This window comes from Hermetia illucens, chromosome 1 (assembly GCF_905115235.1).
Source record: "Hermetia illucens chromosome 1, iHerIll2.2.curated.20191125, whole genome shotgun sequence".
Classification (NCBI taxonomy): Eukaryota; Metazoa; Arthropoda; class Insecta; order Diptera; family Stratiomyidae; genus Hermetia; species Hermetia illucens.
Window position 1 is genome coordinate 101,535,745 of NC_051849.1, and position 17,741 is coordinate 101,553,485.

The window sequence follows — 17,741 nt, forward strand, 5'->3', positions numbered from 1 at the left end:
CTGCCGCACCCTGTACTTTCAGGTTTAAATTCGGTAGATATTGGAACTTTACGCATCGCTTTCGAAACCAGCCCACAGCAGTCGAGAAGCTTCTGTTGAACGTGGTATTAATAAAATGTGATTATTAGGTGGGCAAAGGGTAGTATAGGTCCCAGGGCAAAACGTGGATTGGTACCCACGATGGAGCATAAAACCTGGGAAATGCCTGCTGAACCTACACCAACAGCTCTACTACCAAACCCTATCTCCACCTCCACGTGGTGACCGCTGGGAGCTCTTTCTTAACGAAAAGCTGCAGACGGAGAAGGATGAAGGCGAGTCTCCCGCGTCTAAAAACGGGACAAATTGTACCAACTGGTCCTCCAGGTTGGGGGTTGGGTAGGGCTGACAACCCTACACGGAAAACAACTTGTTACGAAGCCACAACAGGAGTCTCGGACAGGACGGACTTTAAAACGACGGACCCGGCAACGACAACGGATCAACGATTTGCGCATTTTCTCATGGAACGTGCGCTCTCTGTACACAGATGAGGCTGATGAGCAGCTAGCCGATACCCTGTCCCAATATAGGGCTGATATAACAGCGTTACAAGAGATGCGATGGACAGGGACCGGTTTCCTGGAGAAGAGCCACTACACCATATATTATAGCGGTCATCCAGTAAACCATGTGCTCGGAGTAGGTTTCTTAGTCAGCCAAAAAATGAAACCTGCTGTTATCGGCTTTGAAAACATAAGCGAACGGCTATGCATTCTGCGCTTGCAAAGCAAGTTTAGAAATATAAGCCTCATAAACGTTTACGCCCCTACAGAGGAGACTGCAGAGTCGGAGAAGGATACCTTCTACGAGGCAGTAGAACAAACCCTCGAAGCCTGTCTCAGATATGATATCAAAATCATACTTGGGGATTTTAACAGCCAAGTAGGGAAGGAGCCCGTATTCAGGCGATACGTTGGCTCCCATAGCTTACACGAAAAAACAAATGATAACGGACTGCGGATTATTCAATTAGCAGGGTCACACGAAATGGTTGTTGGAAGTACCTGGTTTGCGCGGAAAGCGGTCCACAAACATACGTGGGCCTCTCCAGACGGGACCACGTTCAACCAAATTGACCACGTCTTGATTGAACGCCGCCACCTCTCAGCCTTGATGAATGTCAGAACATATAGGGGGGCCAATATAGACTCGGATCACTATCTCGTTGGCATGGTTCTCCGAGCCCGAATAACAATACCACCTAGAATCCCCTCTGACAATCAGGTGAGAGTGAACACTGAAGCCATCCACAACACAACCCTCCGCGACATCTATAAGAGGGAAATGGATGTCGCAATAACCGCAGTCAACAGAGGTCCTGGAGATGAAGCATCAACAAATGATCTTCACAATCACCTGAAGAACGTTATCATGGATACGGCCACAAGCATACTTGGCCCCAGCCGCAAAAGGAGTCGGAACGGCTGGTTTGACGATGAATGTAAGCTAGCAACGGAACGGAAGAATGCCGCATACCAAGTAATGTTGCATTCTCAAAGAACGCGGGCACGCGCAGAGACTTATCACGAACTCCGTCGAGCGGAGAACCGACTTCACAGACGGAAAAAGGAAGCCTGGGAGAACCAACAAGTCTGTGAACTAGAAAAGTACAGGGAGCAAACGCACCAGGCATAGAAGGCGGAAGTTTTACCAACAAGTAAGCAGGATGAAACCTTATACACCTCGATGCTCATCCTGCCGAGACAAAGAGGGAAATCTGATTTCCGACAGAATGGGCATATTAGAGCGATGGGTTGAGTACTTTGATGAGCTACTGAACAACCGATGGAATTACAGCCGAATTGGTTAAATATGGAGGCGACCAATTACAACAAGTGGTTCATCAACTTGTGCTCAAGGTATAGGACAGCGAATCAATGCCTGACGATTGGCAACAAGGCATTATCTGTCTCATACATAAAAAGGGAGATATCACACAGTGCAGCAATTATAGTGGTATCACGTTGCTGAGTACCATCTATAAGATATTCTCCACTATCTTGCTAGGCCGGATAGCCCCATACGCCCAGAACATCATTGGCCCATACCAAAGAGGCTTCACTCCAGGCAAATCAGCAACAGATCAGATTTTCTCTGTGCGGCAAGCGATGGAAAAACTGTTAGAATATGGACAACAGTTGCACCATCTGTTCATCGACTTTAAAGCCCCCTATGATAGCATAGCCAGGTTAAAACTGTACACGGCCATGACAGAATTCGGTATCCCGACGAAATTAATAAGACTGACTAGGCTGACCCTGACCAATGTGCGAGGCCAGATAAAAGCAGCAGGATCACCCTCAAGACCATTCGACATCAACAACGGTCTACGACAAGGGGATGCCTTATCATGCGTCCTCTTTAACCTGGCCCTCGAGAAAGTGATCCGTGATGCTGAGGTAAATGCAAGAGGTACGATCCTCTTCAAGTCCACCCAACTACTGACCTATGCTGACGATATCCACATCATGGGAAGAACCACCCGAGACGTATAAACTGCCTTCATCCAGATCGAGTAGGCGGCGCGAGATCTTGGGCTGCACATCAATGAAGGCAAGACAAAATATATGGTGGCAACGTCAGCACCGAAGACGAACCAACCAACAACATCAAACCGCACTGGTCAAACAGGAAGAATAAGGATAGGAGAATACAACTTACAACTATCTAGGGTCGAAAATCACAACCGATAACAGCTACGATGATGAAATCCGCGCACGGTTGTTGTCAGCCAACAGAGCCTATTTCAGCTTACAAAGCTTGTTCCGCTCGAAACGTCTCACCATAGGGTCAAAGCTCTTACTGTACAAGACTATGATCTTGCCAGTCCTCATGTATTCCTCGGAAACTTGGGTTCTTAGCAAGAAAAATTGCGAACTCTTGGCCACGTTCGAGAGAAGAATCCTCCGAAGAATTTTTGGCCCCCTACGTGAGGATGGACGATTCCGTAGCTTACACAATGACGGAATCTATGAGCGATACCATGACCGGCCGGTTGTGGATAAAATCCGGCTCAATAGATTACGGTGGGCGGGTCACTTAATTCGTATGGATGAGGATGATCCCACCCGGAAAGTCTATAAGGGCAATATCTATGGTAGAAAAAGAAGACGAGGCAGACCCTGCCGAAGATGGAGCGATGGCGTAGGTCAGGACGACAGACAGCTTTTAGGGATATCGAATTGGTGGACCTCGGCGCAAAACCGGGATGTCTGGAGTTCCTTATTAAGGCAGGCCTAGACCGGATGCCGGTTGTTGCGCCGTTGATGATGATGATTTATTCGGCATCTCCATGCTCTTGGGAATATTAATAAATACTGCAATAAGAAGTACCTTATGAGCTGGCGGAAAAATAAGCTGAAAATCGTTTCGATTCGTATCGGAAATTGCTAGAACATCCACATGATAACCTATTTATCCGCCAAATCGTGACTTAAGATGGAACGTGGGTGCATGTTTGGTATAATTCCAAAGGCATAATCCTCTTTCAACTGATTCAAAATGGTCGGCCGTGGATACAAACTTCTACTGGCATAATTGGATCGAATGTATTTCACACTTAGCGAAAAATAATCCGCTTTGATCAGTTGGTTGCTTTTGGAGCTAGGTAACACAAAATAGCACACTGTTAGACGACCAAAGAAAAAGGGCGAACATTTTGGTGCGATTGAATTTCTCCACAACGAGCATTCAATCCAGATCTTGCACCATATGACTATCACCTATTTGGCAAGTTACCAAGTAAGTTGTAAGGCCATACAACTTTACTAGCAATATCATTAAGTTTTCAGATCTCGAAGACTAGAGATTTTGTGTGATTGATTCTGCAACCATACAAAGTTTTTGCACACGACTGCCATACATAGTAACAACAGCTTCACCTAGCGTTTCTGTAAAAAACAAAGAGCAAGTTATGGAAGTGCGGTCAGATATGGGGGCACACTATACTGTCTGCACGGCATATCTGCAATGAGTATTTTTCACTTCCCTTAGAGCTGAAACAATAAAAGAAGTGTAATTTTCAGAGAGTCATCGCCTAAATTTTCAAGAACTTTATAATGGGGTCATTTTGGTTACAATTTCACTTGCAATCTAGTGTGTTTCCCAATAACCATTATTGAAACTGGACTGAAAAGTAGTTCTTACTAAGTTGTACTTTCTTAAACTTTCAATAAGACTCATCCAAGGAAAGTCACCTTATTACCTTAATAGCACGCAACCTACGCATGGGTCAAGCTAAAGAATTCAGGTTTTTTATAAATAAACGGATAAACGAACAAAAAATTAATGAAATATTGTTTTAACAGGTAAGTGCCTTACATTTTACTATCTTATTTCCTCATGACATTGTGAATAAGCATGCATTTCTGTGCTGTTTTCTTATCGTCAATTCTAATCTATCTGACGGACTATTTGATAATCATGTTTTGTATATGATAATGGAGTTTAATTGTTTCTACGCTGGTAATATGTGATAATAGTTGACATAATTCAAATGAACTGATAATTCGCTCCATACATAAGTGTTCACATTCATTATGCGCAATGATATATAGTAGACTCCTTTACAATAAGTAAGATAAATTTAATGTTTTTAAATAGTTTGCTTTTTGGGACGAAAGAGCAAATGTATACACTGCACCGTGGTTTATATATGAACAGTTTAGAGAGAGTAGCACTTCATAAAAATATACGTTTAAACATATAAGAGCAAAATAATTCTATCCGACATATAAAAATTAAGAATATGGACTTCCCTACTTAACTTTTATTCACTATCGGAAGTATCAACAAAAAATTCGAATGTTGTCGTCTTGTATATTTGGTGTATTTTTTAAAATGCATGTCCTATATAATGCAGTTTCCTACAAACCGGAACATACATATGTAAGTCTATTCTACCGTATTACCATGGAAAAGGTCGTAATCTCAGTTATATTAGCAAAGAAGGATTGATGCAAATGAAGAATTTCCTTGGACCGATGACTATCTCTTGAGCTTGGGATTGAGGATGCATTCATAAGGTTTACACTATTCTAAGGGCATTAAAGACAGGCAAAGCGTGATTATAAATGAGTCCCCGTCGGCCTGATGCTGACAAGATTTTTAAGACGTATTTTTATTAACTTGGTAATTTTAGACAAGACTATGTTAGGCTCCCTATAGATGAAATGATTCTATAGGGTATCCCGTTCACGATGGTGGATAGTACAACTCGTTTGAGGAAAATTGGTCCATGGAGTGGATACTCGTATTTTTTACCGTTACAAAGTTATAGCGTTTTTCGTGAATATTGCCAAAAAGCTTGACCTTCGCAGCAAATTCACAATTTTTTACTCCCTAAATCATTACTCCCACATTTGATACCATTTTCGGAAACTACATAAAATTTTTTATAAACGAATATTTCCTTCAATTTCAAAGGTCATCATTACTTCGAATTTTAAAGAAATTTCAAAATCAATCTTTCCAATTTTCCTTCGCGCCTGGTACGACTGATAAAGCGGCAAGAAATTCGGCAACAAGATACCGACTTGGGACCTGAAGTGAACCTCGACATAAAGGCGAAGGTTTGCGGCAACATGAAGCCTTTCAATATAGAATGAGCATAATTGAAGGTCATCCCGTGTGAAGGCCGTTTTTAAGGTTTTGTGTAAACACAGAACCTTATTAAAATCGGTTTACTGTCTGTCTGTCTGTCCGTCACACGCATTTTTCTCAGAGACGATTATAGCGATTGACACCAAATTTGGTAGAAAGGTGGGAACTGTGAACGCTCACGCATACAGTGAATTACATCCTTTTACGTCGAATTTAAGGGGGGGGGGTCCCAATACATGCAAAAGGGGGGTGTAAAATTTTTTTTCATCAAATATAGTCATGTGGGGTATCAAATTAAAGGTCTCGATTAGTACTTTTCAAAGTCGATCTTAGTTTTGACATTCGTTGGAAGGGTGGGGAGCGCGGGGGGTTGAAAGTGATCACTTCTTTAAGGGGGCCATTCTCAGAAACTACCAAACCGAAAAATCAGAAAAAAATCAAGAGGCTGCCACTATATGGTGCCTGGGCTCCGAAATACCTTCCATGCCGATATCTGTTTAAATAAAGTTAATAATACTATATTACTATAATTTTTTGTAATTGGTTGGAAACCCCCCTTAAGTTCATCCTAGTACCATGCAGTGATGCAGTGATATATGCTATAATATAGAGTATGATCTTACCAAGTTTAGTGGAAACCGCACTATTACTAACAAAGTTATAATACCTCAAATTGGTTGCTTCTTTGAAAATTGAAGACTATGAATGTCAATAACATCCGAAAGTGGATACTCTCACATAATATATGGATATATTACGTGCTAAACCTTTCGTACCTGAAACGTCTAGCTTCCGGTTTCCCGACTTGTTTAGAAATTTTTTGTGAAGAAGTGGATAAATGTACAAATACGAATTTTTCACCATAGATTCATTAATATCTTGAGCGTCCATAGTAATTTTTCCAACTCGATCGCATAGTTCATTATTGAAATACAGAGCAATTTATACACCCATCTCCACCCATCTCCCACCCATCTCTAGAGGGCGCTGTGATCATTCTAAAGAAAAAAAGTAAACGGCATTTTAATGTACGGACTTAATTACAGTCCGCAAACTAGGATTATTAAAAAAAAATTTAAAAGCTAAATTTTTGGTGCCGTGTTAAACTTTTTTTGGGATTTTTACTTTTTTTTTCACGGTTTCTTCAATGAATAAAAAAAACTACTGAATAAATCGCAATGATCCTTGCTTGCGGACCGTAGAAATATGTTCTGAATAGGGTAGGTAGGTAGGTATCAGTAGCCGCTCCGAGGAGCCCAATTAGCGCTTTGGTGCGCCGTTTTGATGCCACTGTTGTTATGGGAGCAGGGAGGCAGAGATCTTCAGAGCCAGCCCGCAGCATTTACGAAGGAAAGCAGCTCTCCCACCCTGCAGCTAGAAATCTCTCTGAGGTTCCCAAAGAATGGTTTACCCAGTGTCCGTAGCCTGACTCTAGCCAGAGCTGGGCAATCGCAGAGAAAGTGCATAAGGGTTTCCCTTCCTTCTTCGCAGCTTCGACAATGCGAGTTGTAGGGTATGCCAAGCCTAGCGGCATGATCCCCTATGGGCCAGTGCCTCGTGCAGACCGCCGTAATATTGAATGCATTTGCACGCGTCTGGCACAGCTCTCGTGATCGAGTTATGTTATAAGCGGGCCAAATTCTCCTTGACTTGGGACAGCTTGTAAGCCTTCGCCATCTCAGGCCCGCGGCTGCTAGGTAGTGCGAGTAGACTCGGCCCCCGACAGCCGCCAGCGGAACACCGACTGTATTCGTCGAAGGACTGCCAAGAGCAAAGTCTTGCCTGGCCAATCCGTCAGCCCGCTCATTCCTCTCTATGTTCCTATACTCGGGAACCCAGAGGAGAGTGACCTTGGGCGTGCCGCTCAGACAGTTAAGCGCGTCTCTGCACTGCCCCATCAGCCGGGAAGATGTTGTCGTTGAGTACAAGGCCGCTTGGTTGTCGGTCAGAACGGCTATGTTACGCTTGGGGCCCGAATTACGCCCCAGCCATCGACAGACTTCCAATATCGCCAGTACTTCCGCCTGGAATACACTGGCGAAACCTGGGAGACCATACGACTTGGATACACCGTGTCTATCCGAGAAAACCCCCGTGCCGACTCCATAGGCCATCTTTGATCCGTCCGTAAAGAATACTGTATCATAGTCTTGCAACACGCTGCCAGTCTCCCACTTTGTCCTGGTTGGAAGGTCCACAGCAAAGTTTCTCGTGAAGTTCAGTTTGCGTGTGACATAGTCCGTGGGGGACGTCCAGATTTCCCTAGGTATTTCATCTAGGATGTTGCTGTGGCCGTAGGACTTCGTTGCCCAGCATCCGGACTCACGTTGTCTGACGGCACTGCACGCTGCAATATATTTAATGTAGAGGTCTAGGGGGAGCAGATGCAGGAGTACCTTGAGAGCATCTGCCGGGCAGGACTGCAGTGCCCCAGTAGCACCTGCATACGCGGTTCTTTGAATCCTTTTAAGCTTCGTTCTATTGTATTTTTTCTTCAAAGCCTGCCACCATAAAATAGAGCCGTACGTTAGGATCGGACGAACTACAGCGGTGTACATCCAGAGAACCATCCTCGGCCGGAGACCCCATTTCTTTGCAAAGGTTCTCTTCCAGGCATAGAAGGCTATACAGGCCTTCTTAACCCTCAATTCTATGTTCAATCTCCAATTTAGCTTAGAATCTCGGATTACACCCAGATACTTTACATTAGAGGAAGGAACCAATCTTTGATCATTCAGCCGTGGTATATGGAATTCAGGTATCCTTGGCTTGGTGGTGGTGGATAGCATCAGTTGCGTTGTGGTTAGGTTTATGCTGAGTCCGCATCTTACGGCCCACAGGCACACCTTTCGTAACGCTCCTTCCATGATGTCGCTCATTACGGACAGAATCATCCCCGATACTAATATCACCAAGTCGTCCGCATACGGCACCACCTTCACCCCGCTGCTGTCCAATGTACGTAAAATTTTGTCCATTACTATTAACCAGAGCACCGATGAGATGGCGCCACCCTGGGGCGTGCCTCTGTTCACAACTCTGGTCAAGTGGTTGCCTTCCAGATCCGACTGGATTATCCTGGTACTCAGTATAGATATAATCCAATGCGTGAGATACCCCTCCAATCCAATACCGGTTAAGGCTTCCTTGATGGCGTTGGTACTGACGTTGTTAAAAGCTCCCTCTATATCCAAAAAGGCAGCAAGGGTATACTGTTTGTACTGCTTGTACCGCTCAACCGTGCCAATTACCTCGTGGAGGGCGGTTTCTGGGGATTTTCCTTTGAGGTAGGCATGCTGGGACTTATAGAAAGGCGTTCTCTCCATAATCGTCTTTAAGTGAATGTCCAGGACGCGTTCTAGGGTCTTCAGCACGAAAGAGGTCAGGCTGATTGGTCGAAAGTCCTTCGCGGACTCATGACCGCGCCTGCCCACTTTCGGTATGAAAACCACTCGTGCGCGCCTCCAGGACTGCGGTACGTATCCTAAAGACATACAGCTCCGGTAAATCTCAACAAGCCACGGCATAACCCTTTCCTGCTGCTTCTGTAGCATGGCTGGCATTATGCCATCTGGGCCTGGAGATTTGTATGCGGAGAAGCTGTTTATAGCCCAGCCGATCCTATCCTCGATAATTACCGGTTTGATAGCCTCGCGCAGCTGGGGTTGCCGCAGATCCTCGAAGCAAGGTTCTGACTTACAAGTGCGGGGTTTCGCTAGAAGATTCCGTTTAGGAGCCTTCCGACTTCTGAATAAGTCGTGAAAATTTCAAAGAATTTCGTTGGATAGATTTTGGGCTATGGTGGCAGCCGATTTTCAATATGCAGTTTCGAGAAAAAGCATTTAAAAACGTAGAATGCGATTTTCAGCCATAAAATATAAACTGACTGTTAATCTGCTATACCTAATCCATAAATCTTAGGTTTCTTCAAGAAACACATGTACAGCCTTGGGTTCAATTCTTGTCCTTTTAGCGAAGTCATTCGAACGTCATTCGGACCAATAAATACCAGCTTTATTACGGCGACCGACATAAATCTGGCATGTGAATTATCAGGTGCTTAACACTATAATTTCCGAATGACTCCGAATATCAAAAAATCACTTTACCCATATATTCTACACTATATATAGATACAATTGAAGCCAAAAAAAATTAAATTCCACGGATCCGACATACGGGACCTCCTTAAGCAGTTTTGATCATTCGTCGATTATTAACCTTGGATAACTGTTACTTTTGTATTTCTATATTGTAAAATGATCTTCACAACGACCTGAAGAACGTTATCATGGATACGGCCACAAACATATTTGGCCCCAGCCGCAAAAGGAGTCGGAACTGCTGGTTTGACGATGGAAGTAAGCTAGCAACGGAACGGAAGAATGCCGCATACCGAGTAATGTTGCATTCTCAAAGAACGCGGGCACGCGCAGAGACTTATCACCAACTCCGTCGAGCGGAGAAGCGACTTCACAGACGGAAAAAGGAAGCCAGGGAGAACCAACAAGTCTGTGAACTAGAAAAGTACAGGGAGCAACCGCACCAGGCGCGGAAGTTTTAGCAACAAGTCAGCAGGGTGAAGCCTTATACACCTCGATACTCATCCTGCCGAGACAAAGAAGGAAATCTGATTTCCGACAGAATGGGCATATTGGAGCGATGGGTTGAGTACTTTGATGAGCTACTGAACAACAAGAACATCGGCGAGTTGGGGGTCCCACCAACTGAAGACGACGGACAAATACTACCACCACCAAGTTTAGGAGCAGTCCGTGCAATTCATCGGCTAAAAAATCACAAGTCGCCAGGAGCCGATGGAATTACAGCCGAATTGGTTAAATATGGAGGCGACCAATTACACCAAGTGGTTCATCAACTTGTGCTCAAGGTATGGGACAGCGAATCAATGCCTGACGATTGGCAACGAGGCATTATCTGTCTCATACATAAAAAGAGATATTACACATTGCAGCAATTATAGAGGTATCACGCTGCTGAGTACCATCTATAAGATATTCTCCGCTATCTTGCTAGGCCGGATAGCCCCATACGCCCAGAACATCATTGGCCCATACCAAAGAGTCTTCACTCCAGACAAATCAGCAACAGATCAGATTTTCTCTGTGCGGCAAGCGATGGAAAAACTGTTGGAATATGGACAACAGTTGCACCATCTATTCATCGACTTTAAAGCCGCCCATGATAGCATAGCCAGGGTAAAACTGTACACGGCCATGACAGAATTCGGTATCCCGACGAAACTAATAAGACTGACTAGGCTGACCCTGACCAATGTGCGAGGCCAGATAAAAGCAGCAGGATCACTCTCAAGACCATTCGACATCAACAACGGTCTACGATAAGGGGATGCTATATCATGCGTCCTCTTTAACCTGGCCCTCGAGAAAGTGATCTGTGATGCTGAGGTAAATGCAAGAGATACGATCCTCTTTAAGTCCACCCAACTACTGGCCTATGCTGACGATATCGACATCATGGGAAGAACCACCCGAGACGTACAAACTGCCTTCATCTAGATCGAGCAGGCGGCGCGAGATCTTGGGCTGCACATCAATGAAGGCAAGACAAAATATATGGTGGCAACGTCAGCACCGAAAACGAACCAACCAACAACATCAAACCGCACTGGTCAAACAGGAAGAATAAGGATAGGAGAATACAACTTACAACTATCTAGGGTCGAAAATCACAACCGATAACAGCTACGATGATGAAATCCCTGCACGGTTGTTGTCAGCCAACAGAGCCTATTTCAGCTTACAAAAACTTTTCCGAAACGTCTCACCATAGGGTCAAAGCTCTTACTTTATAAGACTATGATCTTGTCAGTCCTCATGTATTCCTCGGAAACTTGGGTTCTTAGCAAGAAAAATTGCGAACTCTTGGCCGCGTTTGAGGGAAGAATCCTCCGAAGAATTTTTGGCCCCCTACATGAGGATGGACGATTCCGTAGCCTACACAATGACGAAATCTATGAGCAATACCATGACCGTCCGGTTGTGGATAAAATCCGGCTCAATAGGTTACGGTGGGCGGGCTACTTAATCCGTATGGATGAGGATGATCCCACTCGGAAAGTCTATAAGGGCAATATCTATGGTAGAAAAAGAAGACGAGGCAGACCCTGCCGAAGATGGAGCGATGGCGTAGGCCAGGACGCCAGACAGCTTTTAGGGATATCGAATTGGTGGACCTCGACGCAAACCGTGATGTCTGGAGTTTCTTATTAAGGCAGGCCTAGACCGTATACCGGTTGTTGCGCCGTTCATGATGATGGTGATATTGTAAAGCATATTTTTGTAGCAGTAAACATTTCCTAATTTAAATAGACTGCTTGATTGAAAAATAAATTCGAGTTTTAAACCACAGGTAACAACTTATTGGTCAGAGTGAAATTATGCGGTGTTTCCAACGATTAATTAAATGAAGTAATAAAAACTTGTTGTTTCTTTTTCGTTGGTGTGGGTATTTATTCTTGCAAATACCTAACAAGTTTTCTTGTTAGCACTGATGAAGGGAACAAGTGGTTCCCGAAATATCGGTATTTGCAAGAATAAATACCCACACCAACGACAACAACACCAACAAGTTTTTATTACTTCATTTAACTTATTGGCCTTTCTTTTACTATAAGAAACCACCCCTTAATACTTTAGTTTCGGCGGGCTTTTGGCTATTGGTATTGGTCTTTAATTTGAAAATTCCAAGATCTGAGCTATTCTTCCAATGCCACATATTTGTCCAATTTCTAGTCGGCAACATATGTATGTACAGTATGCAAAATTCGTATTCGTACACCCTATATTTTGCGGGTTTTTGGGTTATTTCTGAGAAATGATAGAAAATTCGTTCAATCTTATATAACAATTTTTTACATAAATATGTATGTAGTTGTTATAGAACATTAATCTTAAATTTTATTTACATCCGTTTGTTCAAGAGAACAATTTCCAAATTCAATCGAAGCAAAATTCGTATTCGTACACCCCGACTAGCGGCTTGAACTCAATCCCTGTACGATATTAATCATTTTGCACTGTAAAATTCTAACGGTAAATTCTTGAAAAAGTGTGGTTGACAGTTCGAGCTAAAGTGTTTTGGGAATTACAAATAAAGAGTTAATTCTTTAACAAATTTTCTAAATGAGTCGAAAAGGTAGTGAATTTTCGAACAGTGATCGTAAGATAGTGATACAGCTATACAAGGATGGTAAATCCTTGAGACAAATTGCAAAAATTATGCATAGGAGTCACTCGACAATTCAATCTGTAGTAAAGATTTACAATTCGTCTGGTAGAATCGAGAAGAAAAGAAGAAATGGAAACAGATTAATTTTGTCAAGGAGACACCAATCCTTTGTTCGGCGTGTTGTTCGACAGGATAACACGATAAGTGCAGTGAAATTAGCAGGACTTTTGCAAAACCAGTTCCAAATTAAAATTACACCCCAAAGTGTTCGGAATTATTTGCGTAGATTCGGTATACAGAGCCGGACTTCCGCTTCTAAGCCATTTATCAATAATGTCAATAGAAGAAAGCGGTTAAACTTTGCAAAAAGATATCTAAACAAGGATTTTCGTTATTGGAAACGAGTAATTTTTTCAGACGAGTGCAAAATTAATCTAAAGCTGTCGGACGGACGGGTTCGTATATGGCGAGAAAAAAATACGAGGCTATATCCAAAAAACATGCTTCCTACATTTAAGCATGGAGGTGGTTCGTTGATGATTTGGGGATGTTTTGCAGCTTCTGGTGTTGGAAACTTGCATTTTATTGATGGAATAATGAACGCGAAACAATATGTGCAAATTCTTAAAACCAATTTACATCAGAGTGCACAAAATTTAGAAATTCGTAGGAAGTATATATTTCAACAGGACAATGATCCGAAGCATACGGCACTTCACACGCGGCTTTGGCTACTCTACAATTGTCGAAAGTCTTTAAACACGCCTCCACAGAGTCCTGAAGTTAACCCAATAGAAAATTTATGGTCTATTTTCAAGAAGAATCTAAAAAATTACAGTATTAGGAATAAAGAAGACCTGAAAACTGCCTTGCAGACCGAATGGCAAAATATTTCACCGAACTTAACCCAAAAATTAGTTCAATCAATGCCAAATAGGCTTAGAGCAATAATAAAACAAAAAGGATTTCCCACGAAGTACTAAAACTATATTTCTAGCACATTTTTTGAAGTCTGTAGGTGTACGAATACGAATTTTGTTTTGAGTTTTATATGAATTACTGTTTTTATTATTAAGTTTAAAATATATTTTATACTTGTTATTATGTACATGAATTAACCTCTTCATTTGCTATAATAATATACAATTTATTTATCTCTTAATGTTATATTTGACTTAAAAATAACAAATAATAGGTAAAAAAATGGGTGTACGAATACGAATTTTGCATACTGTACATATTGGATAAAGTTAGTCGGCAATCGCAAAATATATTGAATGTTACTCATCATGTCGCAGTTTTTCATTGTGAAACAAAAAATGCGGCAGTTTTACTTCAAATCTCAATGGACAATAAGAAGGAAGGGAGTAAGAATCCTCCCTTTTCTGCAAATATATAGGTACACCGTGGATATGAGAATCGTGGCCGCAATTAGTTAGATGCAACCATTTATTGCGACACATGCGCGCTCTGAGCCCGACCAGCTGATTTTGACTGTCTCAGGTTAGTACTATTACTACGTACGAACGGAATGCTTCATTGACATTAGGAAACAACTCTCTGAAAAACACTTCGCAGCTATTGCCGACTTTTATTAAAGTTCACTTTCACATGTTTAAGGTCATTTGTTTCCACTCACCCGACTGAACCTCCTCCAGCAATGGGACGTGCAGATTTCTTACTTCGAATAGCAACTTATCGGTTTCCAGAGTACTCATTTTGGCGTTTTGATAAAAGAGATTTTTAAAATAAAACTAGAAATTCGACCGACCCGCAGTGCAAGTTAATAAGCCACCTCAACCGAGAACGACTCCAATCTGAATGATTTCCGATTTAACACTGAATTCACCTTCTTGACGGACCCGCCAAGTTTTTAAAGTGAACTTTCGTTTAGTAAAATTTTGTTCGGAATGGACGTTGCGTCGATCAAACCCGCCTTGTAAACTACACGTTGTTTTAATAAACATGCCGGTCACTTCGCTATTATGTGGCGGGGCCGTGTGCAGTGCTTGAAGCTTTAGATGAAGTTGCGTTGACATAGATTTTATCTTTACTCGCCCATAGGTTGATAGCCGAGTGAGGTACATCTAATCAACGGAACTTTCCTAATATTTGAAATGTTTGTATTCACTGAATTCTCTATCTCGTCTATGGTAAGTTGCCTTTGATTTGATTTTCAACTATTCAACTCATTTTGTCTGGCTTATACAATACAACGAGTAAATAAAACGGAACAGACAGTATTCTGACTATGTAAACTTACATGTTTCAGTTTAGTAGTACCCACGAAGGAGAACCGGGGCAGTAGGACATTGGCCTACCCAACTGTTGAGATGGCTGTTATCATAGTAGTTCTTTTATGTCCATCTGCCAGTCGGACAAAATGGTTTGATAATAGTCTTCGTTTTTGGTACCAACTTCCAACTTCCCTTGTCATAGGAAGCATTTTACTCGAAAGATAGAGTGGACAATATAAGGACCTGTAAGATTTGAATGACTTTTTATTTATCTATTCATTTAAATGAATGATACAATAAATGGAGGACGGAACCCACTGACACATTGCAACATAAGTACGAAGAAAATTTACAATGCAGCCTTATTTTTCAAAGAGCAAATAATGAAGCTAGAGGACTAAGCTGCAAGCGATTATAATCGTTACGCGAAAGGCACCTGGAAGACACTAAGGGGAGCGAACATTATAACATGATTTACGTCCACGTATCTCAGAGGCTGTTGAAGAGTCTATCAGGTCGTTGCAGAGCTTAAACAGGATGCAAGCGTATCCTAAAGTTCTTCGGTATTATAGAGATGCCATTTTAAAGAAAACTAGGATATGATAAGTAGGAAAGTTCTTTTTAAAGAAGAGTGAACGACTGAGCATGTCGATATAAAAAAGTTAAAATGAACCTTGCTCTCGAACATCAATTCGAGGTCCTTAGAAGATTCAATTGCCGTTAAAGGTTGACTATCGAGACAGTAAATGCGTGTTGTCGGAAGAAAGGTTTTCAATAAATAACATAGCGTAGGGCATATGTTCACATTCAGTGCCAACATATTCTTAATGAACCACAGAGGGGTTTGATTAAAGGCAGCTTTGTTCAGTAGTATAATCTACGGCAGAAAATAGTTGTAGATCGTCAGCAAACAGAAGACACGAATTAGTAAATAAGCGAAAAAGATCATTTATGAAGAACGAAGCCTATCACAATGTATGGAACGGCTGTAACCAGGCGAGAACAGTTATTGAAAGCCGTACGATCAGAGTTCGTTGAGAATTCAAAATTAGTAACTCTAGCAAATTTGTGAGAGTTGAGTAGTTCGATTCAAATTCATGCGGTTCTCGAGAATCTTGGAGATCATGGCAAGAATGTTCAAATAATAGATATTCTAAACTGCTTCTTAAAATGTGTAATTGAATGTAGATATTGTAGCAATCGACTCCCCGCGTTAGAAAATGACTACATGTTTTTTACGCCGAAATAGTAGTTTCACCTGCCAAATTACCGTATCCGTTAAAAAAAAAACCAATTCGGTCCCTTCATTTGTTAATTATAATGGTTTAAAAATTTAATTCTCAGAAAGCGGAAAAGAAAAGGCGGCGACTTCATCATCATCATCATCAACGGCGCAACAACCGGTATCCGGTCTAGGCCTGCCTTAATAAGGAACTCCAGACATCCCGGTTTTGCGCCGAGGTCCACCAATTCGATATCCCTAAAAGCTGTCTGGCGTCCTGGCTCACGCCATCGCTCCATCTTAGGCAGGGTCTGCCTCGTCTTCTTTTCCGACCATAGATATTGCCCTTATAGACTTTCCGGGTGGGATCATCTTCATCCATACGGATTAAGTGACCCGCCCACCGTAACCTATTGAGCCGGATTTTATCCACAACCGGACGGTCATGGTATCGCTCATAGATTTCGTCATTGTGTAGGCTACGGAATCGTCCATCCTCATGTAGGGGGCCAAAAATTCTTCGGAGGATTCTTCTCTCGAACGCGGCCAAGAGTTCGCAATTTTTCTTGCTAAGAACCCAAGTTTCCGAGGAATACATGAGGACTGGCAAGATCATAGTCTTGTACAGTAAGAGCTTTGACCCTATGGTGAGACGTTTCGAGCGGAACAGTCTTTGTAAGCTGAAGTAGGCTCTGTTGGCTGACAACAACCGTGCGCGGATTTCATCATCGTAGTTGTTATCGGTTGTGATTTTCGACCCTAGATAGGAGAAATTGTCAACGGTCTCAAAGTTGTATCCCCCTATCCTTATTCTTGTTCGTGCTTATGTTTGACCAGTGCGGTTTGATGTTGTTGGTTGATTCGTCTTTGGTGCTGACGTTGCCACCATGTATTTTGTCTTGCCTTCATTGATGTGCAGCCCAAGATCTCGCGCCGCCTGCTCGATCTGGATGAAGGCAGTTTGAACGTCTCGGGTGGTTCTTCCCATGATGTCGATATCGTTAGCATAGGCCAGTAGTTGGGTGGACTTGAAGAGGATCGTACCTCTTGCATTCGCCTCAGCATCACGGATCACCTTCTCGAGGGCCAGGTTAAAGAGGACGCATGATAGCGCATCCCCTTGTCGTAGACCGTTGTTGATGTCGAATGGTCTTGAGAGTGATCCTGCTGCTTTTATCTGGCCTCGCACATTGGTCAGGGTCAGCCTAGTCAGTCTTATTAATTTCGTCGGGATACCGAATTCCCTCATGGCCGTGTACAGTTTTACCCTGGCTATGCTATCATAGGCGGCTTTAAAGTCGATGAACAGATGGTGCAACTGTTGTCCATATTCCAACAGTTTTTCCATCGCCTGCCGCAGAGAGAAAATCTGATCTGTTGCTGATTTGCCTGGAGTGAAGCCTCTTTGGTATGGGCCAATGATGTTC

The 17,741-nt window shown here is 42.6% G+C and overlaps 1 protein-coding gene and 1 long non-coding RNA gene across 2 annotated transcripts in view; one reads left to right on the forward strand and one right to left on the reverse strand.

Annotated features, from left to right (window-relative positions):
- Positions 1-14,734, reverse strand: part of LOC119661753 (ester hydrolase C11orf54 homolog) — a 31,816-nt gene extending 17,082 nt beyond the window's left edge. The window contains exon 1 of the mRNA XM_038071223.1: positions 14,495-14,734. Coding sequence (XP_037927151.1) covers positions 14,495-14,573 — 79 coding nt within the window. The 5' untranslated portion in view covers positions 14,574-14,734. The remainder of the gene's footprint in view (positions 1-14,494) is intronic.
- A 132-nt stretch (positions 14,735-14,866) lies between these two features.
- On the forward strand, positions 14,867-15,343 carry LOC119661754. The gene is made up of 2 exons (XR_005250615.1): positions 14,867-15,008; positions 15,128-15,343. It is a non-coding gene; the product is annotated as an uncharacterized LOC119661754 (long non-coding RNA).
- Positions 15,344-17,741: the final 2,398 nt, after the last annotated feature.